This window comes from Rhododendron vialii, chromosome 1a (assembly GCF_030253575.1).
Source record: "Rhododendron vialii isolate Sample 1 chromosome 1a, ASM3025357v1".
Classification (NCBI taxonomy): Eukaryota; Viridiplantae; Streptophyta; class Magnoliopsida; order Ericales; family Ericaceae; genus Rhododendron; species Rhododendron vialii.
Genome location: NC_080557.1, coordinates 7744113 through 7770000, shown reverse-complemented (window position 1 = coordinate 7770000; position 25888 = coordinate 7744113). Strand labels below are relative to the sequence as shown.

General features: G+C 37.2%; 3 protein-coding genes and 1 non-coding gene across 4 annotated transcripts; all 4 read right to left on the bottom strand.

Moving 5' to 3' along the window:
- Window positions 1-5082: 5082 nt before the first annotated feature.
- LOC131315831 (uncharacterized) lies at window positions 5083-5935 on the bottom strand. The gene is made up of 2 exons (XM_058345038.1): window positions 5432-5935; window positions 5083-5314 (listed from the first exon to the last, which is right to left on the bottom strand). Exons 1-2 carry the CDS (start codon window positions 5878-5880, stop codon window positions 5188-5190), a joined length of 576 nt encoding a protein of 191 aa, XP_058201021.1. The 5' UTR covers window positions 5881-5935; the 3' UTR covers window positions 5083-5187.
- LOC131327368 (protein FAR1-RELATED SEQUENCE 5-like) lies at window positions 5892-6386 on the bottom strand. Its single transcript, XM_058360509.1, has one exon. It carries the CDS (start codon window positions 6384-6386, stop codon window positions 5892-5894), a length of 495 nt encoding a protein of 164 aa, XP_058216492.1.
- Window positions 6387-11712: 5326 nt separating this feature from the next.
- On the bottom strand, window positions 11713-25496 carry LOC131315708 (BRASSINOSTEROID INSENSITIVE 1-associated receptor kinase 1-like). Its single transcript, XM_058344914.1, has 13 exons — window positions 25014-25496; window positions 24052-24184; window positions 23841-23912; window positions 22402-22545; window positions 20282-20353; window positions 20077-20148; window positions 18933-19012; window positions 17617-17664; window positions 16603-16650; window positions 15855-15977; window positions 15108-15443; window positions 13411-13805; window positions 11713-12280 (listed from the first exon to the last, which is right to left on the bottom strand). The coding sequence occupies exons 1-13, from the start codon at window positions 25099-25101 to the stop codon at window positions 11963-11965; spliced, it is 1929 nt and encodes a 642-aa protein (XP_058200897.1). The 5' UTR covers window positions 25102-25496; the 3' UTR covers window positions 11713-11962.
- LOC131308665 (small nucleolar RNA snoR100) lies at window positions 19609-19716 on the bottom strand. The gene has a single exon (XR_009194523.1). It is a non-coding gene; the product is annotated as a small nucleolar RNA snoR100 (small nucleolar RNA).
- Window positions 25497-25888: the final 392 nt, after the last annotated feature.

Below are 25888 nucleotides of genomic sequence, written 5' to 3'. Positions count from 1 at the left end.
GGCACGATAAGATATAGGCAAGCATGGTATGATGTGGAAACTTCAATAGTCTAGTTGGGCTGTCATTTTGGGGAATGCAACACGGGCATGGAAAAGCACAAGCACGACACATGCATAACACGAGTAGGGATACATAATTTATATTCAACTATAAATCAGACTGATCCATTAAACTTGATTACACAAAAAATGAGATTTGATCTTTTATAATCAAATGAGTAACTTGGATATCGATTCTTTTACGTCTTTATCATCTCAAATGGATTCAACATGCACAACTCAAAAAAAAAAAAAATTGATAGAAAGAGAAGTATTTGCAAGACTAAGATAAGATGAATGCAATAGTGGCTAGCTATTTCATATTTATTAGTAGACATCCATATCTCCATCATTAATAGGAAGAACAAACTGAGCTATTTTTCACATCGTCTTACCAATTCTAAATACAATACGTTGAAAAGCAATTGCCTGCGCGACTGACATATTTTCTTCCTTGACATTGTCCACATGTAAGTTTTGTGTTTTTGAGGTAACGCAACTTATCTTTGATAAAATCAGACACAAGAGTTTCAACAATAGCATTTTGAACACTAGAAATAAAGAGTCGATTAGATTATGAACAATTTTCCTAAAGCAGAGGCCAAATACCATCCATAACCAACAAACAAGTTTTACTCAACATACAACATTTGCATTGACTAATTTATTTAATTTGCCTTTTCACCCTCTTCCAACTATTGTTTCCGACGTCTTCAATCAACTTGACAAACCATTGAGGTCGTCCTTTAGAGAGCATAAGATAGCCCATGACAAGTCCAAATCCATAACCGAGCAATACAACTTCCAAACCAAATCCACTTGAACATTGTGAATGATTTTCTTGTTGTACTATCAAGGGTAGTGGTTCTGGTGCCCCCGAATTGCTGCGTCCATTTGACGATGGAGATCCACATAACGCTGAGTTCTATATTCATTCGAAAATGCATCAAATTGCTTAATTGCCTTGAGGTATCCATCCTTTTAGTTGATTATGCGAAAAGGTTTAGGACTGCAAGAGATGTCAAACTTGTGACCTGTTGAGGGATCTCCGTTTGTGAGCTTGTTTGATAAGAGGTCTAACGATTTGGGCTTTGTCAAATTTCCTAGCTACTAGCTATGGTATATGACCTATAAGGCTGTTGTAAGATAAGTTTAGTCCAAGAACAAATTGCCAAATTCCAGTGCTGAAGAACCGAATACCCAAGAAGAAATTGTACCATTGATGAAGTTATGGCCCCATTGATGGAGTTATGGCCTAGTCTAAACAGACTAGACTTGAAGGTACAGTTACTTGTGACGGAAGGGGACTTGCGAGACTTTTACTCCGTATTTGATAAATCTAACATTAGAAGATTTGTTAGGTTTACACCCCCAAACACGACGAGTCCTATGAAATTATGTAAAAGAATAAAACTAATAAAACTTTTCAGTTTTGACAATGAAGATGGGAGAAAACCATGAAATTTATTGTCTGCGAATTGTAGCCAAGTGAGGCGCATAAGGTTCCCGTTAGACATAGGAATGGATCCTTGGAATTCACATTGAGAGGAAGACAATACCTTCAAGGGCCGTTTCAAAAAAAATACCTTCAAGGACTTCATATTCCCGATTCAGTCAAGAAGTTTTCCAGAAATTGCTTGGCTCTATTGTAAGTTATTTTGGGAGACATAAGGTTTGAAGTGTCCTCTTTTAGAAGACTTGAGTTTAGTCTTGCTCGCCGTACAAGCAATTGGGTGGCACACCATGCCCGTTATTATTTTTTATCTTGATGTATGGAAGGATATAACACCTGATTTTCTAATGCGCTTCCTATTAGCTAATATTCCTTCAAATCAATAATATACCGTGCTTTTATATCAAATTTACAGGAAACAAAATTACTGCAGTTCTAAGCCGGCCTCAAGCCAAACAAGGCTAAAGTGGCTTGACTGCTGGTCCTTGATCCTTGGATGGTTTTTCCAATTGACTTGGGCATGAAAGACTTTTGATCCAAAATATTTCCTAATATACTTTCTATAGCAAATAAGTTAGTATTTTCTATAGCACCTAAGACTTGAGTTTAGTCTTGTTCGTCGTACAAGCAATTGGGTGGCACTGGCAAATATTATTTCAATCAATTTATTTAGATACCATTGTTGTGCCAAATTAGAGCCCTCAAGCAGGAAATTTTTCAGACCTAGCACTTCCAAGTTTTTACAGTTAACCAAAGACTTCGGTACTGACCCTTCAAACCCATTGCCATTAAGATTGATAGTTTTCAATCTATTTTTCCTGATAAATGAATTATGAATGGTGCCAGAGAAGTTATTTATCTGCAGTTCGAGCAAAATGAGATTTTCACTGAATCAATTTGATTCAGAAATGGTGCCAAAAAAGCTATTTGAAGAAAGAATAAGGTGGGTAAGGTTTCGGAGTTCAAAGGTTGAATTTGGAACAGTGCCATGTAGGTTGTTATTGCTTAAATCGATAATCTTCAGCAAAAAGGACTGGAACTCAAGTGTATGACCAATCAGTTTGTTATAGCTGAGATCTAAGAACTTGACTGTGGGTAATTCGAAGACCCAAGATGAGATTGTACCGTTGATCAAGTTTCGATCGGCTAATGGTTAGAACGAGTAGATTGGGAAGGGCAATTACTTGTGAAGGGAGAGGACCAGTGAGACTATTGTTTGACACACCCAAGAACTGAAGTTATGTCAAGTTTGCATCCCATGAGAAGAGTGGACCAGTGAAATTATTATATGAAAGCCGCAACGTTTTGAGATTTCTAAGGTATGAAATTGAAGACGGGAGGATAGCACTGAAATTATTATCTGAAAGCCACAACGTATTGAGATTTTTAAGATTTGAAATTGATGATGGGACGATACCATTGAAATTGTTGCATGAGAGTTGTAATAATGTCTGGGAGAAATCTTCAATACACACCTCTTTAAGGTGCATATCATATGCACCTATTGTGTGGTCCATATTGTGCCACCTCATTAAAAATTACCTGCTGAACCGGTCATTCATAACATTTTAGGCCTATCGTAACTTTTATACCAAAAATTTGTAACTTTTGATTCATAACCTTTTAGTGTATATCGTAACTTTTACGAATGAATCGTAACTTTTTAGCAACAGATTCGTAACATTTTTAGAATCGTAACATTTTCAGTTCGTAACATTTTCACTACGGAATCGTAACATTTTAGTCTATTTCATAACTTTTCTAAAATCAATTGTGCAATCAATTACTCAATCAAAATTTTTTTTTTAACGGTAGTTAATCAAATATGTAATCTATTATGTGAATGTTCAATTCCATAATCGATTAGACTTTATAATTGATTTTTCAATTGATTAGACATTATAATCAAATATATAGTAATTGATTACATATTCGATTGGACATCATAATCGAATATGTAATCAATTCTATTATGTTCAATTATGTAATCGATTAGACAATCTAATCAATTTTGTAATTGAATTGAGTACGATTGGATAACAATGTGAAGTCTATTACTCAATCAATTTGCTAATTGATGGGCCTCAATAAGTTCTCTAATCAATTGCGAAATAAGTTAAAAACGACATTGCAATAGATTGAAAAATCAATTGTTTTGAATAACACAAATAACTGATTACATGATAGATTATATTTCTCTGCGGTTTCAATTACGTAATTGATTGGTATTGATAACTCTTGTAATCGATTACATTATCAAATACGAGTATTAGTTATTTGTAATTCGGATGCTTGCACTAATTCACAAAACACTAGTAGTACGTCTATTGACCAAAAAATAAATAGCACGGCCTAAATATTATTGTCTTTTACACATAACCTAAAATGTATTGGTAAATTTATCTCGTCACCATCACTCTTTTGATCACCCATATTAACTTTTTTGTTAGTGTTTCCTACACTAGTAGTACGTCTATTGACCAAAAAATAAATAGCACGGCCTAAATATTATTGTCTTTTACACATAACCTAAAATGTATTGGTAAATTTATCTCGTCACCATCACTCTTTTGATCACCCATATTAACTTTTTTGTTAGTGTTTCCTACTTATTAATACAGATGATCGACTTCGCTATTCCTTTTAGTTAGACTATTTATGTGAAAGTTTACTATGCAATTAAAAATATTGTGAAAAATATTAAACATCATAATATTTCAAAAAAATTCAAAAAAAATGGCTACAAATATGAAACACTTTAAAAATTGTGTAAAAAATGCCTTGACTTTTTATTAGATTATGATAATGATAATATCTTTTTCCTTTAGTAATTATCGAGAACCTATTTTAAAGAAGTAAATTATTTTCACTTGAAATAATTTTAGCTTCAAATTTTTTAAAAAATAAAATAATTATTTTTAACATAAATTAATTCTCAAAAATAAAATAGGGCCTAATTTTTCACATTATATTCCACATTATAAGCTAAGGTGGGTATCCTCCACATTATATTCCTTAGTCCCGATAATGTAAGCACACTAACAATATATAATTTTGGGCAGGGACAATTTAATTCTGGAGTGAAGTTCAATGTTTGTTTGGCAAAGACATCTACGAGGTTGTTTGGCGAAGACATCTACGAGGGATCATTCGTTATGCACAATGTCAGAATGTTATGTAGCAAAAACTTAAATTGTAAATGGTCAGTTATGTTTTTTGGTAGTTAATTGCTGGATGGCATTGGCACGTGGTGCTCCAAGTTCATTGTGATTTGTTTACAGGCCAAAACGTTTATGTCTGTAGTTAGCCCAACTATATTGGATGTGTCATGAACTGGTGATTATTGCCGGGATTGGTCCAAGTGCAAAGCAATAGTTTTTCGTTTCTGAAATTAGATAAATTGAAATGTTTGAAAGCACTCCAAGATTTTCCATCATTTTTCACATACGATTCTGTCAAGCAAAAATATACAACGTTTTCGGGAATCAGAACCCAGAAAACAAAAAAAAAAACATGACAGAAAGAAGACTCTAAATTTGCTTTAGATCTTGTTCATGACAGGAAGAGCTGCTCACTGTGCAATCAAATCCCCCAGGCTTAGTTCCCTAAAATTTTGCCTAAAGTTCCTCCAATTCAAACCAACTTAGATCAACGACTACTGGACTTATGCATTGCTAGTTCCCTGCCCTGTTTTGTCAACGTCCGTCTTCATCCTGATGGGGGAAGAACTCTGGATTTGTGAATGCAGAAAAGTGCTCTTCGCAACCCTCTCTCTCCTTTGCTTTTACTTTTTTACAAGTTCGCTTCGTGTGGCCAATGCTCCTGCGTTACCAAACAAAGAGCTTTGCACTTAGAAGTAGTGAAGCTATAAAATAAAATAAAAAACCTGCTCAAGTAGTGACATAAAGCATCATAATCTTTGCTACTAAAACACCACACCTGCAGTTCCCACATTTTCTTGCTGTGGGGAGTTTACTGGCAGAAGATGGTCCCCCAGGATTGCCTTTTGTGTTGACTACCTTGGGGTCCCGAATCCCAAATAGTTTGGTGGCACTATTTTTTTCCTCACCCTTATCCGCATTTCTCATTTCCCAGCGCTTCTTCATCTCAGACATCATTTGGAAACCTGCTTCCCTCGCCTCCATAAAATCTTTGTCTGTGTGCGACGCATAATAGGACAATAAATTGAATGATGAGCTCAATATGCCATATCGTGTGGTTTGTGTCAGTAGGTTAGGAATTTTGGTGAGACTAGGTTGTGGATTGCTTGACCTAGCACTCCTAGTCCACCTCTGAACCACACAACTCATAGGGATAGATACAAGTTGTTGAAATTTCATGACAGTAATTATGTGGCAGCAAGGTATCCCAAATGACTCAAGTTTCATGCAAGGGCATTTTATGCTGCCATCGAATGGATGAAACTCAACTCTCCACTTATTTTCAGTTCTACTTTTCGGTCAGCTTGAACAGTATTATGCAAATCTTTTCGAACAAAACCCACCTTATCGAAACCACCAGACTGAATGGTCATAAGGTCCATTATCTGGCCAGTGCTAATGCCGACATTACGCATAGCTTTTGTTTGGGCTTTGTCAGCACTTGTTACAGACCTATGTGACCAAAGAAAAGGGACACAGTGGGGTGCGACCAAGGGATGGTTGTGTTTGCTTACAAAGTGAGTCACTATATATTCTCTCATTTTCACATCATAGCGCACACGAAAGACAGGTTTACATCCAACCCTAGTTTCTGCCCTTGGTGCTCTCAATCTATCAACATGCTCCAAGTATTTCTTTGCACGTACTCCTTGCCTAGAGCATACCCATTTTCTACTCACCACCACATTCTCCCTACATACCTTTTTTCTATCCTTTCGGATGCTAAACCCCATTACCTTAGCATAGGCATTGTAAAAAGCATGCGCATTTTCCTAAGAATCAAACTTCATTTTGAAAACATCCCTTGCAGTGAGCATATTCAAACCTTCTAATCCTATTTGGGAATCTAAACACAACCATCTTCAATTGAGTCTCCTAGATCATCTTCTTCTTCAGGAAATTTATTCATATCATTTTGCACATTGACAGCTTTGCTCGTACGACTTGAGGATTGATCCATCAAACCTAAACAAAAAAAACCCACAAGTGACAATGTTTAGAATGGTTACTTTTTTGATGATTCGGGTGGGGGAGAGTTTCTCATCTATTGCAGTTCAAATAATTTTATCCTAACCATGATCTATACCAATTGAAACAAATTGAATTTGACTTCAGTAACTCTATTGCCCTTTGGGTTTTCTATTATAGAGCAGCAACTTGATTGGTTCCTCTTAAACATACCAATAAAAGGTTAGACACCAAATAGACCAAAGTAATACCACCATCATGTATTACATGTATTTGGTTTTCACGTGTGCGTTTGGTGCTTGAATGAATATCAAAATTGAAAGAAGCATTATGTCAAACACAAAAAAGTCAGTCAATTGTAACTCCAGCAATTTTACAACTAACCAAACCTTCTTTTTTTCAGGAATTAATGCAAACACTGAATGAAGACAATTATATGCAAATAATCCTCACTTTTAATTTACTACTATTATTTTGTTCATTTTGAACTCTACAATTATTATTTCACAATACTCAGTCAATCTAATTGGCATTTTATCGAATAGTTTGTGAGCATTACATGTAACTTCTATGCATTCAGTAACCCGACAACTAGAACCTTCCAAAATCTATTTAACCTTCTTTCATAAACAAATTTATACCCAAATCACTGAATCCATGTACAGATATACACGTATACACACACATTCAGTAGCCCATAATCTGTTTAGGCTTCCGTCACAAACAAATATACGTTCAAATCTCTGAATACATGCACAGATACACGCGTATACACACACATGTATATGTATGTGTAGAGAGAGAGAGAGAGAGAGAGAGAGAGAGAGAGAGAGAGAGAGAGAGAGAGAGAGAGAGAGAGAGACTATATTCATACCTGAGAGAAGCGGCGAGTGATGGACAAGGAGGAGTGACCACGACTGACGAACTGGGATGAGGGAGGGCGAACGGCGAACTGGGATGAGTGACCCCTCGCTCTGAACTCCACCAACAAAACCCCAATCAAACCTACAACGATACCAAGAAAAGAAAAGGAATTATAAAATACAGTATAAAGGATTACCAGTTCTTCAGAAGCCAACTGCCGCTTCTCTCTTCCTCCCTCTCGTTCTCAACTTTTTGGAATAAAATAACCTTACTTCTCAAACGTTTCAAAAATAAGCAGCCCATCATATATTCTTTTTAGCAAAAAGTTTGAAAAGAAAAATAAAAGATTTAATTATTTGCGTCGAAAATATTATTATTATTATTATTTTACTGAAAAAGTGGGACGTCACATCATACCCCCCTTAAAAAGAATTTCATCCTCGAAATTCAAAAAAAGTAGCTAAACCACGAATTAACACGATGTACTAATTAATTAAACAATGATATTTCTAGTAGATATGATAAAACGAATTGCACCTTGCCCCTCAGACGCATCAATATTATTTCTTCCATCTTCTTTTCCCTTACAACGAGCAGCTATGTATCCAGGTTGTCCACAATTGTAACATAACTTAGGCGAGCCATCACAACTATAACCATAATGAGATTTCCCACAACGATTACATAACCACTCAATCTGCTCACTCCTATCACCCTTTGACTGCGCTGGTGTACAAGTCCTCCTGTTAGAGTTACTACCCTCACTGCTCTGTCCTAATTGCCACCATTCTCTAGATCTCTTAAACTGGCGCTCCTCACTCATCTTCTCCTCTTTTAAATCATTCTCTGCTGTCAATGCTTTAGTCACAAGTTTAGGTAGTGTCTTAATGTCAAGTAAAGAAACCCTCCCATGAATATCGAATCGAAGCCCCCTTTGAAAATGCCACACCTTATCAGTTTCTTTTTACACCAAAACTCCTGCATACCTTGACAATTCACCAAACTTTTGCAGATACTCCGCCACCGACATATTTTCCTGCCTTAAAGCTAAAAACTCAGTCCGCATTTGGTCTTTAACTGCTGGTGGGATGTACTTCTCCTCAAAATCCTTTTTGAAATTGCTCCATACTAATTCATTCTGTTTATCTTTGTAATGTTGTTTTGCTGACCGCCACCAATGCTCAGCTCCCCCCTGCAGCTTATATGCAGCAAAAGACACCTTTTGGGCCTCAGAACAACCTAACACATCAAAGATCTTTTCCATTTGCAATAGCCAGGCCTCAACATCCGATGGCTTATCAGTCCCCATAAAATACGGTGGATTAGTCTTCAGAAATCTATCAAAAGTATTGCCTTTGTCCAATGTCAGAGAACTTGATGCAATTGCTGGTGCCACTTGGGCTTGATGCCCTACAAATAATCCCATAAAAGTCTGAAAGGCCTGTACAGCAGCTACCGGGTCAACAGAACCTGTGGGTGTACTAGAATTTGCAATAATTTCTGTAATTGGATCAGTTGGATCCGCAGCGGGGTCGGCTAGATTAGCATCATTTACTGTTTCAACTGCATCATCAAAAATTTCAGCCTCAGCACTACCTCGGCTAGATTAGCATCATTTACTGTAATTGTCTAGAAAAACATGTGTATGGGAGGCTTAAGCACCAGAGAGGATAGCTCAAATTGATGAAATCGGGTAAATAACCCATGAGACCCTTATTACCCCGTATATCCAACTCCTATAGATGAGGTAAATGAAATATTCCACTAGGAAATTTTCCATGTAACCCACACGAGCCGAGATCGAGGGATATTAAAGAAGTCAAAATGAGCAAGGATTTTGGAACCACCGAAGAAGACATGTTTATGCCTTCAAGATTAAGATCTCTTAACATGGATAAATTTTGAATGAGTAACTTGAATCCACCTCCTTCCAATCTCAAATCACTATTGAAAGATAGATCAAGCGACACCAATTTATTTAGGGAGCATAATTCTAGTGAGACTTTGCTTGAAAAGTAACAGCCAGAGAGGTCGAGGTGCTTCAATTCAGTGAACCGAGAGAATTCAAGTGAGATGCAAGACATGGAAAAGTCATTGTGAGCAAGGTTGAGCCTTTTAAGTTGGGGAAAGGAGAGGAAGAGGCTGCTATTAGGGTGGAGGGCGCCTTGGAGCCAGCTGTAGCTTAGGTCGAGTCCAATTACTTGACCCGTCTCGCCGTCACACTCAACCCCATCCCATGAACAACAATCAGAACCCATTTTCCAAGACTACTCCATCTTTGGAAAAGAAGCATCACAATACCAAGAAGCATATTCATTGAAGGAAAAATTACGTTTAAATTGCAGAAGAGCAGAGGTCTGTTCTTGAGTGCAGAGTTGGGCATGCAAACAAGTGAGTTGCCAAAGGAAGAGAAAGAAGACGGGGACAAATAGTTGATTGTAGGAAAGCCATACTTGTTCATAGCCCATCTTTCCTATTGACACGAAAAAAAGACAGGTTTACCTATCAAGTGGAAGTACTGAAATGCGTTATGGGCATCTGCTGTGAACTAAATTAAATAACAAGTGGGTTGGCTTAGCTTCTGTATCCTCTTTCGATTGACCAACAAAATGAGTAAAATATTTTACAGAAAAATATTTTACGCTCAAACAAACGGAGCCTAAGACCAGTCCCTGAAAGCCAAGTAAAGAAAGTTAATCATTCATACTAGTATCCGTACAGGACACACACCCATCGATTGCTTTCCTTTTTCAAAATGTATGAACACAGATATTATGGGTCGGCCTTTACAGATTACAAAATTAGAGTAAACTTCTTTCAGAGAGAAAAACCCACTATCTAGGTTTTAGTTTATTCAATCTGTTCAAAAGCTATAAGGTCAAAAAAGCATGTTATAATGCTTATTAACTTTGCTTTTTTTATTTTTTTTGAGAATGAACAATTCAGTCTCAAAAGAAAACATTATCAAAGACTGTGTACAGGGGATCCATTAATTTGGCCTAATAGCCAACGTCTTATTTTTTTGTCCTTATTCAAATTTTTTCCCCATTTGTTAGTTTTTTGTCAATTTTTTGTGTGGATTATTGCTTCATCATGATGAGAAGAATGTAAAAAGTAAAAAAATACTATTGAAACCTAAATTCTTTTGAATGAAGACAAAAATAAGCCAATAATCCAATTTTTTCGTCTTTATTCTTAAAAAATTGAATTTTAACTGTATTTTTTTTACCTTTTTTATTCCTTTCATCATGACGAAGCAATAATTCACAAAAATTGACGACAAACTAATAAATGCGAATTTTTTTTGAATAAGGACAAAAAAGATAAGCTATTTGGCTTATTAGGCCAATGGGAAATGACAGGGTCATTGGGTGTTCTCAAAATGTTATACAAGGTTATTTCCACTCCATTCAGAATATAAGCTTAAAGCAGAGCTTATTAACCTTCCATGCCCAAAAAAGTAGAAATAAATTAAAAAAATGCAAAATATGGTGATTGGCTGTAAGCACGATCAAAATAAAAGAAGAAACTCTGCCAATACCATATGCACAATTTTAAGTCTATGTGCAACCAAACCAGACCAACCCTTGTGTCCAGCCTGATCAATTGAGATGAGGTACCTGAAATATGTTTCCCCATTCTTTTTCCAGCCCCTAGAAGTGTAAATTGGGCTAGGCGAGAACGGGCGCAACATTTGCATGACACATTAAGAAGCAAGCACAATAAGGTATATGCTAGCATGGTATGATGTGGAAACTTTAATGGCCAAGTTGGGTTGTCATTTTGGAGAATGCAACACGGGCATGGTATAGCAAGAGCACGAGTACAGATATATAATTTTTGTTTCAACTATAAATCAGATTGCTACATTAAATTTGATTATGCAAAAATGAGATATGATCTTTCATAATCAAATGAGTAACTTGGATATCGATTCTTTTACGTCTGTAGCATCACAAATGGATTCAATATGCACAACTCCAAAAAGAAAACTGATAGAAACAGAAGTACTTGCAAGACTAAGATAAGATGAATGCAATAATGGCTATTTCATATTTATTACTTTATTTTTGCTTTTTGCTGCATGCTGCAAATTTTCACTTCTCATACATCTTCCTTTTTCCAGGAAACTGCAGACCAACACTGCCTCAGGCCCTCAGCATGACCTATAATGGAAGTAATTCGAATTTTTGCATCTCCTCAAAACAAAAGTAAATGGAAAAAGGATTGGGATAAAATAGCTTTGTGATAATTGACCACTAGTCACTAATGATTAGCGTGCAGAGTCTACTTGGTTTCAGGTATACCGATGCCTCCATCGCCTGAAAATTGACCACATTATCAACCTCATATATTAAAAATGAGACCAACAAAAAAAAAAGCAGAAGAGAAGGGAAGGGAAGGGAATCATATCCATAAAGATATGACCAAACAAAGAGAATTGCCTATGACGTGGCAAATGTAAAAACATGAAGGGTCATCTCGGACCGGACAATTCAACTGGGCGGAGGTTGGCAGTCGAATCAGCAATTATCCAATCAGCAGTTGTGTGTTGGGTATTGCTAAACTCTAGGCGGGACACCTCCTCCTTCTGCCATGCTTCCCACCTCTCTGCCAAGCCATCACCTTCAAGCATTCTGACAACTTCTGACATCTTGGGACGTTCATTGGGAGATTCCTGTGTGCAAAGCAACGCCACCTGGATAAGTTCTTCCACCTCTTCATGGACATAATGACCCTGCATATCCATGTCAACCAGCATTTCCAACTTCTTTTCGTTCAGAAGTCCTTTTACCTGATTAATCATAATATGTCCAGACTGTTATCTCCCACATACAAAATACACACCACACTCGTACAGAAAATTATGCTAGCAGAGTACATGCTTAATACAATCACACAAACTTTAACCGCTTTCAAATGCATCTCCAAGATGGTTGAAATCAACCACTGGGTCAAAAAACTCCTTTTTTCCCATTAGGAAGGAGAGAACCATCTATCTTGTAGCCTTATAACTTCAATTCTTTCTACTAGTTCAAACTTGAGAAGAAGATACCATTAGCAACACTCGGGCTGGTGTTGGCAGCCAGAAATGTCTTCCGATGGTCAAGTAAGTTTCCAGCCACGGGCAAACAGTGGACTAGAGGCACTAGTTCGAGAACTCTGAAGGTAAGACAATGGGACAGTAGAATTGCTATATAGTACTCTCAGTATATGATTTCCGATATCTCCCTTGTGTTCATACTTCTGGTACTTATAGGCGAAGTTAGGCCACCTACCCCTGGTTACCCGATCACAAGGGGTTATGGTGCTAGCTTTTTTATTGTACAGGGGGTACGTCAGTTTTTGAATTAACCACAAAGGGTCCGCTTGTTTGACCGGCTATGAGCATCAGATGGGACTAAGTATCCAAGGATGTCCGGTGATTGTTCAACTCTTCTTTTTTTTCCCAGATTAAACATCAGTCAGGCACGTAATCCTAAAAGTGTGCATTTACAATACCATGCATGTGTGGTACCACTAAGCCGATTACTACGAATTGGAAGGGATAATATAACCCATCAGATTATATATCCATTAATGTTAGTCCCATCAAACAAATGTCAAAGGGGATTAGGGGTAGTAACCATAGAATTTACACCATTAAAGGTAAGAACGAACCTCATCCAAAGATATTAGGACTTGTTTTAAGAGGTACACATTTCTTGAAGCTAAAATACTGTGAAATTAAAAATGACCAAACTCTATGTTTTAAAGAATCTAAAAACATGAAATTGGCCTGTAAATCCTGTTGTCACAAATTGCCACTTCAGTGCTGAGTTCCATAGCATTTTGTAATACGAACTCAAACTATCACAAGAAGGTGGCAATCTTAAGTAATGCACTAAAGATCTACAAACAGATTCTGAGGGGAAAAGTGCTTACCCGATCGAGCAACATGACACCATGATCATTACCAAGCCGAGCAAGATCAAAAGCACTCCGTCCAGTGATGAGTTCAAGAAGCATGACCCCGTAACCAAAGACATCAGTTTTCTCTGAAGACTTCCCAGTGGAGAGGTACTCAGGGGCAATATGGCCAATTGTGCCACGTATAGCTGTGGTAACATGAGTATCCTTGTAATCCATTAGTTTAGCCAACCCAAAGTCTCCAACAACTGCTTCAAACTCCTCATCCAACAATATATTTGCAACTTTGACATCACGATGAATGATCTTTGGGTCACAATGACTGTGCAAATACGCAAGGCCTCTTGCAGCTCCCAACGCAATTTGCTTTCTTGTCGGCCAATCAAGTGGGGCTTGCGATTCGGGTCGCTCTTAAGAAATGTGCCGATTAGGCCATGATAACATTCAAAGAGACTAAGCAGGGCAGCAAACAAGTTCTAAACTATTTTCTTTCTTTCAAAATTCAAACATATATCTGAACAAACGTTGAAAATATTAGCAAGCTTTGACAAACTTGGGTCACAATGACTGTGCAAATACGCAAGGCCTCTTGCAGCTCCCAACACAATTTGCTTTCTTGTTGGCCAATCAAGTGGGGCTTGCGATTCGGGTCGCTCTTAAGAAATGTGCCGATTAGGCCATGATAACATTCAAAGAGACTAAGCAGGGCAGCAAACAAGTTCTAAACTATTTTCTTTCTTTCAAAATTCAAACATATATTTGAACAAACGTTGAAAATATTAGCAAGCTTTAACAAACTTGTATGGAGAACTTCCTGTGAGTAAAATAACATGTCAGGTTTATTTTTTTCAACAAAAACTGGCATTTAAATTTAACGATGAAAACTGAAGTTTATTAATCACTTGGCTTCAAATTGGCAATGCACACAAATGATGCAAACTGCATCCTATTACTAGAAAGTTTATTAATCACTTCGCTTCAAATTGGCAATGCACGCAAATGATGCAAATTGCATCCTATTACTTGAAAATTTTACTCCATTTTGATAAATTTCATTAGTCCATTATTCGTTTATGGTTGTCCCATAATGCAAGTCCATATATTTCAAAGATAGAATCCTCTTTTGCCCCTCAAATCTTTTGAATTGGAGTAAACCACAACAAGGAATCGAATGTATCATGAAGGATAGTATTGGAAGGTTGTAGTTTTCAAATTGACCCAACTACGTTTCTTATGAGGTTTGATTCCCAAAATAGACCCACAAATAGTATGTCTTAATCATGATATATACAATACTTCCATTAGTGAAGAAGGGATTGAAAAGATCCCATTCTGCTGGCATCAATTTTTTTTTTTATATATGTTTCAAGCTGCAATCGTTATGTTTTCTTAAAAGGTCGTCCCGAAATATACCTACAACTAGTACCTCTTAGCCAGGAAGGCATATACCTGATCCTGTTATGTTGGCGTCAGATTTATGTTTGCATTTCAAAATTTGCACAAACCTTAAAAATGATAGCAAGTTTTGATCAACCCATATGGGGAATTAAGTATGATGGTAAAAATTGAAGTTCAAAAATCAATTGGCATCAAACTAGCAATCCAACTCAAAGAAAGAAGATTGCATAAAATCAACTGAAAATATTACTCCAGTTGCTACCATACACAAAAACAAAACAAAGCATATGAGGTTGATAGCCAACAAGTAGTACCTCTTAAACATGATGCAACACTTCCATTAGCCATATAGGGATAGACAAGAACCCGTTCAGTTGGCGTCATGCAATATCCATGTAGGCGTAGAAGATTTCGATGATCAGCCATGCTAATCAATTCTACTTCAGTTTGAAACTGCAGCTCCCGACCGTGAGTACGCTCCCCTTTTAGTCTTTTTACTGCCACGAGAGAGCCATCAGCCAATCGTCCTTTGTAGACCTTACCGGATCCACCCCTTCCTATAATATTTTTGTTGTTAAAATAGTTTGTCGCAATTTGTAGTTCAGACAGAGAAAACCTCTTGAGCTGTTTTAGATGAACTTCCAGATCCCCTTCACCAGCAAAGTGAAGTATTAGCCTTGTAGGAAGGTCAAAAAAATGTGAGAAACGAACAGTAATGTTGGATTTCCATAGGTCCATGTTATTTCTCACCAAATCACACCACATGTGATGTTATGAATAAAGGAGGTGAGAAATGGTGAGCAATGAAGAGTAATGGTAGATTTTTATTGGTCATCATTTTGTCTCACCAAATCTCACAATTTTTGGTGAGATTTGGTACCCCAACCCTTTTTCACCATTTCTCACCACTTGGTGAGGTGGGGAGAGAAACCCTGATCCTGCATTTTCTCACCATTTCTCATCCTTCAAACAAGCTGTAAAAGCAAAATGCATTAGAAACAACCCCGTAACTACAACACCATAATGATGCATTTAAGACAATTTCTAGTAGGCCGACTAACCAGGTACATCGAAGAAATGATCTAATAGTTTCCTTCGTCGCCAATAACTGAGTGCGATTACAGGGGCAGCAATTAGTACGGCAGCAGCACCAGCAATGGCTCCAGCAATATTGCCTACTCTATCTGTGACATAACATATGAGAGAGAGAACTGATCTGTATTACTGAATATTGAGAGTCAATGGTTACCATGCTAACACAAGCTTAAATAGAGAAAAGCCTAGAAATCTATACCTAAAATAGAAGATTACAAAGAGACATGTTTATGATATTATCATGATACGATTCTATGCCTAAAATACAAGATACCATGAGATCACGATGCATATAAAGTCACAATAACAACATTTAAAGATTGCAGGTATGTTACATTTCAATGATTTTAAATCTCCATGTGCTAAACGAATATTTTACAAGTCTCTACTTTCTAATCTGAAGGAAGCTGTTATTGAAACATACTCAATCCATATGGAGTTCAACACATTCAATTGAGCAGAGAAAAGCACAGATGGAGATTACCCTAGTTAAAACAAACCGGTATTACTTGTGCATCACGAGGTTCAATTCAGATGAATTTAGTTTTTCCCAGTTGCTTTAGATATGTAAATGCATAGGAAGCTTTGTCATCCTTAAATTACTGAAGAGCAAACATCTTCTTTAATTCGGGTGGGAAGAAATTTCTAGTCTCCACTATCAGTAAAACATAAGTAATAATAACAACAGTGAATGCAAATCTAAATGTAACAAACCTTGAAAAGTGGATTGGGGTGAGGGCAAAAGTGGAGGAGATGCAACACCTGGAGGAAATACCAAATCATTATTTCCAAAACTTAAAAATGGAAGTATGGCTGTTACTAGTCAGGATATATGTAGAGGAATCACCAGCTCCACTACTATTTAACAAGAGGAAACATGCAACAAACATTACATTAGTAAAAAGTGACATCGAGCCATTGACTGGGATCTAAGAAGCACGGATACAGATACGGGACATGGTCACGACATCACACAAATAAGGGGACACATGATTTTTAAAAAAACTAGGATACGGACACGTTGGGGGATACGTTAAGTACATATATAAGTAATTATTTTTTTCCAAATTAAAGATGAAAAGTCCAATGAAAAATGAGAATCGTGGATTGTGTTTACATCGTTAGGTTATTTGATATGGGTTTTAAATAAAGATCATATCTCAAAATAGTACATTGTTACTCCATTTCAAGTTTTAAAAATTACTTAACGACCCAAACGTGTCCAATACGTGTCCAGTACATGTCGAAGCGTGTCCAACTCAAAAAAAATAATTAAATATTCGGATACATAATTTCACGTGTCATTCAGAATAAATAATTAAATATTCAGACACATAATTTCACCTGTCGGAGAAATGATCTTAATTTTAATTCTCCATGTGCTAAACGGATATTTCAGGAGTCTCTACTCTCTAATTTGAAGGAAGCTGTTATTGAAACATACTCAATCCATATGGAGCTCAACACATTCATTTGAGCAGAGAAAAGTACTGATGGAGATTAGCCTAGTTAAAACAAACTGGTATTACTTGTGCATTACGGGATTCAATTCAGATGAATTTAGTTTTTTCCAGTTGCTTTTAGATATGTAAATACATATGAAGCTTTGTCATCCTTAAATCACTGAACAACGAAAATCTTCTTTCGGGTGGGAAGAAATTTATAGTCTTCACTATCAGTAAAACATAAGTAATAATAACAGTGAATGTAAACCTAAATGTAACAAACCTTGAAAAGTGGATTGGGGTGAGGGCAAAAGTGGAGGAGGTGGAGCACCTGGAGGAAATACCAAATCATTATTTCCAAAACTTAAAAATGGAAGTATGGCTGTTACTAGTCAGGATATATGTGGAGGAATCACCAACTCCACTACTATTTAACAAGAGGATACATGCAAGAAACATAACATTAGTAAAAAGTGACATCGATCCATTAACTAGGATCTAAGAAGCACGTATATTGATACGGGACATGGACAAGACATGACACAGATAAGCTGACACATGATTTTTCAAAAAACTAGGACACGGACACGTTGGGGGATACGTTAAGTACATATATAAGTAAATATATTTATATACATAAACACACAAATATTAATTTTTTCCCAAATTAAAGATGAAAAAGTCCAATAAAAAAAATGAGAATAGCGGATTGTGTTTCCATCGTTAAGTTATTTGCTATGGGTTTTAAATTAAGATCATATCAAAATAGTACATTGTTACTCCATCAAGTTTTAAAAATTACATAACAACCCAAACGTGTCCGGTACGTGTCGGAGCGTGTCCGACTTAGAAAAATAATTAAATATTCGGACACATAATTTCATGTGCTGGACATGTTACACGTGTTGGGAACGTGTCCGAGCATATTGTTGTTATTTTTTTTGAATAGCAACAAAATTTTATTAGAGCTCGACAAAGGTTACATCGAGAGAAAGCAAAATACAGGCCGCAGAGGTTAAGGCACTGTAAGAGGCCAAAATTGAAGGAAAAGAAAAGAAAAAAGAAAATACATTCAATGAAGATTGAATGAATCTAAACTACCCCAGCTACAAGGATCATCCAAATCAGCCAGAGTAGACAAAAGAAAGTCCTTGTACAACATGTGTCCGACACGGATACAAAAGGCCGGTAGACGTGTTCGTGCTTCTTAGACTGAGATTGCTAAATGGTTGTTTGATAGATCACTATATTCCACATGGAAGTACACCTGTCCAAACTTATGGAAAAGAGAGATAGTAAACATACCCAATTCTGGATAAGGAATTCAATTCAAATTAATTTAGTTTTTTTTCAGGCTCTTTTAGTTATGTAAATGCATGTGAAGCTTTGTCATCCTTGAATTTAGAAACTTAAAAAATAAAGATTGCAAAGCTGGAGAAATTAAAAATCTAGCCAAGTAATATCCAAAAAATTGAAATATGGGAAGAAATATCTAATTTAACGATAGGCAGGCGTCAAAGATACATAAAATTCTCCACTATAAGTTAAAAAAAAAACAGGATAATAACAACTATGAATGTAAACGTAACTGTAACAAACCTTGAGAAGTGGATTGTGGTGAGGGCGGAAGTGGAGGAGGTGGAGCAACCGGAGGATATACCAAATCATTATTTGCAAAACTGAGAAATGGAAGTATGGCTGTCACTTGTCAGGATAACTCTAGACGAGTCACCAGCTCGACGAGTGGCGGACTCAGGACTTTGACATTAATTGGGGCACCAATTATTTGTAACCGTAAAATATGAGTTACAATTAAGCACAATCAGATAAAGTAAAAATTATTTTTTGAAGTATATATAATTTTACTACTTGGGCAAGTTTGTGCATCTCGACTATATGCGTTAAAAAAATTTATCCCGTGTTCATTTATTTTTCTATTAATAACTCTGCGTACAAATTTTGGGGACCAAAAGTGTACAAGTGCAATGTGCGGGTTCACATCGAGTCCCGCACAAATGATCATCTTTGATCATTTTGAAAAGAATAAATTCTTAGCCTTCCTTTTAAAAAATCAGTTCTATGAGACAAGTAAGTGTTTAATTTGCAGTCGTATCAGACAAATCAGTTCTATGACACAACAAACAACATCAAAACCCATATAGCCCCAAATCATTGGGGGTATGGGCAGGGGAGGATGAGAGACAGACCTAACCTTTGGCAATATGCACAAAGTGGCTGCTCTCAAAATACCACTGGAACAGTGGCCCCCTATACACGTTTTTCTACCGAACCATGCCCTCAAATCAAAGCCAAATGGCATTAGAGAGGGCAGGCTTAGAGACCCAATTCAATTTTTGTGCATATTACCATGCTTTCTTCACTTATAGTCCAGAGTATCGGCACGCACACAGACAAATCAGGTCTATGAGACAAACATATAAATATTCATTCATATGTTTTGCTTTATAATTTGCAGTCCTTAGTTCTGAATTGAAAGTTTAAGGAATGGATCAAACACTTCGAGATATTTGATTGAGCTAATATTTTTCAAACAAAGCTTGAACATTGTAGTCTAAAAAAATGGACGACCGCGATCATTTACATGGACCTGAGGTGAATCCAAGAGTTTCATATGTTCAAAATAATCGGTGATAATGAGTGGGGGCACATGACCCCACGTGCCCCTCACACGGCCTGCCCCTGAGCTTAACTATAATTTAACAAGATGGTACATGCAACAAACCTGGCATTAGTAAAACGTGAAAACGAGCCCTTAACTGGAATTACTCCTGTCAAACGGTTGTTTGATAGATCACTGCATTCCACAAGGAAGTACACCAGTAAAAACTTATGGAACAAGAAAGAAAGGAAACATCATCGACACAATTCGATAGTATTCATCAAAAGAACAAAAAAGTATTGAATTATAGACCCAACTTGGTACTCACAGGACTTCAAGTGTTGGGATGGTAGTCAACGACGCAGGAATATTCCCTGACAAACTGTTGTTGTTGAGCCGCCTAGCATTGAGAGAATCAGGTGGACCAGACATCACCGCGTTCCAAAAAATCACAATGGTCATTCGTCAGTAAAACTCCCAATGAACGCCGTTGACTCACAGACAAAGAGTTGGATGCACATAGCAAAATGCAACATATAATCAGAGGGAGCTCTCTCTGCTAATAATCTTATTCGGGAGACATTTTACATGGAAACAAATAGTACATACAACATGCACAATTGCACATAGCAAAAGCAAGATATTTAGAAAAGAAGCCTTTGGCACTACCAAGGTGTTCAATATGACCCCATTTGTCATTATCAAGACAGTGGAATCTGAGATAACCAACATCTATGATCGGCATATACGATATTTGTCGCTAACTGTTGAAAAGCTCGATATATGTTGTTGGGTTCATTTCCTAATCGTTTAAGCTTTTGGGACTATTGGTAACTTAATATGGTATTAGAGTTCAAGTTGCAAGAGGTCTTGGGTTAAAGTCTCCCTATTTGCACTTGCTTCCTGTTTGCATTCTTTCGGAGAGTGTATGAATGTTTGCATCTCCACGAGCAAGACAAGGTTGTACATGAGGGAGGTTGTTGAATACCTGATATATATTGTTAGGCCCATTTCCTAATAGCTTAAGCTTTTGTACTACTGGTAACTTAACACTAGCAAGTGCTCGATCTTTTCTCAAAGAAGACGAGAAGGAACCACCACAAGTAAAGAAAACAAAAGAAGATTCTCCTCCACATCAGTTCAAAATTTGAAAGGCTGAACACAATTTAAAACGAAGCAAAAGAAATGTTCACACATTAGATCATTCAGCTATACCATATTTGTACCCTGACCACAAAAACAAACTCAAATTTTGCCAAAACACAATGGTCGCATTCCACACTTCCTTGATTTTCTCAGTAAACAGGTGCCTGATATTTCTGGGATGAAGATGATTTTATGAATATGTCTAGACTCGAATCCTTTTTGTATATTTCCAAATATTTTAATGCCTGAGTTATGAAGCGAAAGAGGGGTATATGTTGTGAGCCTGGCAACAATTCTAAACTTCTACTACAAATAGACGCATGAATTTAAGTTTCACCACTTCCTATCCTTTGTATTGGGCTTAAATAAAGATATCGGCAGATTTTTAGGGTGCAGAGGCTCAAATAGAGTCTATTAGCTGTGTATGCAAATACTGGTTAAGATGGTTTAAAGAGTCTATCAGAAGTTAAACCCCCTAAAATCCATTAGGGAACACCATGCAAAGAGATAATCCAATAGTTTTATAATCTGTAAGGGTAAGAAACGTTTTCAGTCAATGTACTGTACAAGTGTCATTCCCAGTACTTCTGTGTTGTTTGAAGAAACTGTCACTAAATAAGTAAAACCAAAATATATGTGTATGAGTTAGTAAAGAAGATAAATTATATCGGATCTTACTATTTGTGTAGTGGCTATAGACATATGGTCTCCAACCAAGGCTTCACACTGGCTTTATTAGGCCAACGATGAAACTAACTAGACGAGAGAACATAGAGTCACCGAGAAGAGTACGAGTGATACAACCAACAATTTTAGTGCATTGATACCTCAAGTGAAACTAAGGCACAAATGACTTGCTTTCAGCCGTACTTCGAATGTGTAGAGTATACACAATTAGTACAGCAAAATTAAAGCGGATGTTATCTATTAACCATTACTCTGTTTGCACACACACATGAACATACACATATATGTTACTGGATCAAGAAATTAATTCTCCATATATTTCCCAACAAAATATCTAGACTCGGTAGGCCCTATGGCTTTTGTCTCAATAAAATATCTGACAAAGATATCTTGTCCACAATGAAATTTAGCATCATATAACCCAATATTAGTGACTGATTCCACTAAAACTGGCTATATCAACATTAAGGAAGTAACATAAATCCTGAGATTAAAACCTCTAAGAAATGACCGAACAAAAGAAACAATTGCACTACATTAATATAACACCTTGGTTCACCAGAAGGGTGTATGTCTAATTTTAGAAGTAAAAGACAAAGGATGTGTAATTCATACAGGAAACGTAAGATCTGAAGATTGCCCAACGTTTTCGGGATGGGACCACTCAAGTTGTTGAGATAAAGATCCAAGCTCACCAAGTTCGTCAAATTCCCAAACTCTTCAGGAACTTGTCCACTTATGTTGTTAGTATTAAGGTCTCTGTGACAGAAAATGTAATTGAAACAACGTCCATGACAGGGGCATGCAGAATGCCAGTTAAAAAGACCATAAAACAAAATATATATATAACAAAGGAGGTGGCTTCTCTCCCTCCAGTCCACAAAGTGGTCTGAAGATGCTATTGGGGGTCTCTTTTTGATGATTCAAGCCTTACCTTTCAAAGACCCCATTGTGTGAATCATCCATGAAAAAATATCAGCTTGTTCCGACAGTGTTGGCCACATGAATTCACCATATTTGGATGAAAAAATGGACGAGCACTGTGACTTTGAATATACACCATTCATTTTTCCCCCACAACATGCAATGAATTCACGTGGCTATCAAGTTGATTTTTCAATGATGATATCTGCACATTAGGAACTACAAAGTGAACGGCTTGAATCGTACAAATGGGACCCTTGATGGGACTTATCGGCATAATAGCATGCTCCAGTCCATGAAGTGAGGTGGAGAGAAGCTGTATCCATGATAAATTAACTGCAAGGCGATGACAACACATACAAGACGGTGAAGAGGTTAACTGTAAATAGAAAAGTAATGCCGGGATATCCATTTACATTAAAGGTCTACACTTACATTCCACATTCAAGTCTTGAAAAAATATTTACATTCTGTTTGCAGGAGCAAAATTGAGCAAAATAGCAAGCTAAAATTAACTACAAGAGCAATAGGCAACATTTTCACTGATAAACTAACATGAGAAACTACTACAAAACAAAACTTCTTTGTAGAGTTTTCTTCTTCATCACCATAAAAAAGGCACATTAAGATGCCCCTAAGTCGTGAGCGATGGAAGTCATGGTAAACCCATCTCAGGCAAATCATGACAGATGAAGTTATAAATGAGTACTCCATGAGCTACCATTACGCTTACTGAAAAAGTAAAATTGCAACATACTAACTCAAGGCACAATAACATGCCCCTAAGTCAACTGTTCCTCTATAGGAAGAAGACGATGAATACTATAAAGTGTTTTTCATTATTACAAAGAGCATGTTCAAAATTGTCAATTCATGTATGACGACTACACGTCCAGATAGAGAAATCTAGGAAAAACAAGTAAGGCCAAGAGCTCGTCGAGTACACAGTACAGTGAAAGATTCAATAGAATCATAGATAATTCAGGAACTATGCTGGTGAAGCAAGTAAGACGCTTTACAGATTAGAGTCTGGTAAATAAGAGAGAGAGAGAGAGAGAGAGAGAGAGAGACTAATATCACCAAAACAGATACGAGTGAAACCACTTTTCCTACAACAAAGTACTACTTACAGGTACTCCAAACTTCGAAGGTGCGCAAGTTGTGGAACGAGTTGTCCAGTTAAATTTGCATTCCCAAGAGCACTGAGGCTTACAAAAATGGAAAGACGATTTGTCATCACACTAACCACAATGGAAATACAAAAGCAAATAGAGTTTCAAGTATCAAATGACATAACCAGCTTGTGGATTACGAGAATTGTTGAACGAGTTAGTAGCGTACACTTTTGTAACACTGTTTTGATTGTTGCACGTGACATGGAACCAGTTGCAGGGATTGACAAGTGTAGGACCCCAAGTTTGTAAAACGTTGTTAGGATCAACTAAGCTGTTCTTCAGCGCATTCAAAGCATTGCCTGCTCTTCATGAAAGAGACAAGTCACTGTATTCTCATCAAGAAGATGAAATGATCAACCAAAACATTTTCTAAGGGTAGTTAAGCAGCTAAGTTGCTTGACAGCCTAGCAGTTATACCAATGTCTACCCCAACCATTCAATAGAACACGCCAATGTTTGGAAAAGATCGATGAATCCTTGAATTACTTTATACTGGTTAAGTGAACATACATGGGTATTTTTGTTTTCAGATTCTGTGAATCAAGTCAAATTTGGTAAGTACAAACATAACAACAGGGGTATTGATAAGAGAGAACTTCAACATGCTATACAAAATTAGGTAAAATCATTTTTTTCTGAAAACATACACAAAAAAAAAAAAAACACTCGTAAGGTTCTGAATAAATAGAACCCTCAGTGAGTGTGTACGATGCCACGATGGTAAGAAGCAGACCCTCTTAAACGATAGATCAACTTTGCATTTCAACACCAGTTACCGGCAAATCATACAAACTCAAAATCAATTGGTAATGAGTGGGGAGCCAGTGTGGACTTTTGTAGAGATATTGAAGGTATAACCAACAAATATAGGATCCATGACAGAGAAATCATAGCGAAAAAAAGAGAGCACACGAAGGGCACAAACATAGGGAAAATCAATTGTGAAAGAAATAGAGAGCCTTGTCCATACCATGCTTAAGCATTCAACTCGAACCAAATGGCAATGAGTCGCAAGCCATCTAGGCTCATATACTTTGTATTGAAGGTAACATCAATTGATGTGGGACAAGTTCAAACTCAATTGAAAATCAACACATAAACGAGGCCAAGGGAACGATCAGTAATCACCTTCGATATCGCCGGAGGCCGGTGATAACCGAGAAGCCACCAGAATTAGGCAAATACTAGTAGTAAAAGAAGAGGCCCAGAACTCCATGAAGACGTAAAATACCCCTCCTCCTCTTCCCCCCTCCAGCTAAAAACCTCACTTCCGAAATAAAAACTCTTCACTCAACCACACTAAAACACAGAACACAACACAAGTAGTTAAATTTTACATTTCCAAAAGAAAAGCTAGAAAAACCATAATTGGCCCTAATTCCCGAAGGCAATTGGGAGCCATTAGACGCGGACAATGGGAGGCTGAACAGGAATAGTAGTGGTAGTCTTCGTCGTAGTCAGAAATTAATAGCAAGGGAATGACTGGAAGAACTGTGTGCGTGTGTGCGTGAGAGAGAGAGAGAGAGAGAGAGAGAGAGAGAGAGAGAGAGAGAGTTCTAACGGTACGTGACGAAGGGGGGTAGACGTTTCAAAAGTCGTTGGCGACGACGACCCAGGACAATGGACCCTGGCCCCCGGATCAAAAACACAACTACTAGGTTGGGGTTACAAATGGGGTTGAATATGAACAAGTGAGCCGGGGGGGGGGGGGGGGGGGGGGGGGGTGGATTGCCACTTCATCGGGTCTCTGTGTGTGTGTGTGTGGGGGGGGGCGGGGGGGGGGGGGGGGGGTGGTTGGCATTCATCGGGTCTGTGAAGAATCTGTTTGTGATGTGGGTAGCATTATTGTAACAATAGGTTTGTTCACACAGATAATTTGTACATAAATTTTGTTGTGGGATCCACATAAATGATTTGAGTCGTTCATTAAATGGAAAACATTTTTTTAAGAGTTTTTGCCAAAAAACAGCTCAATCCGTTACCTATAGGTGTTTGATTCAATT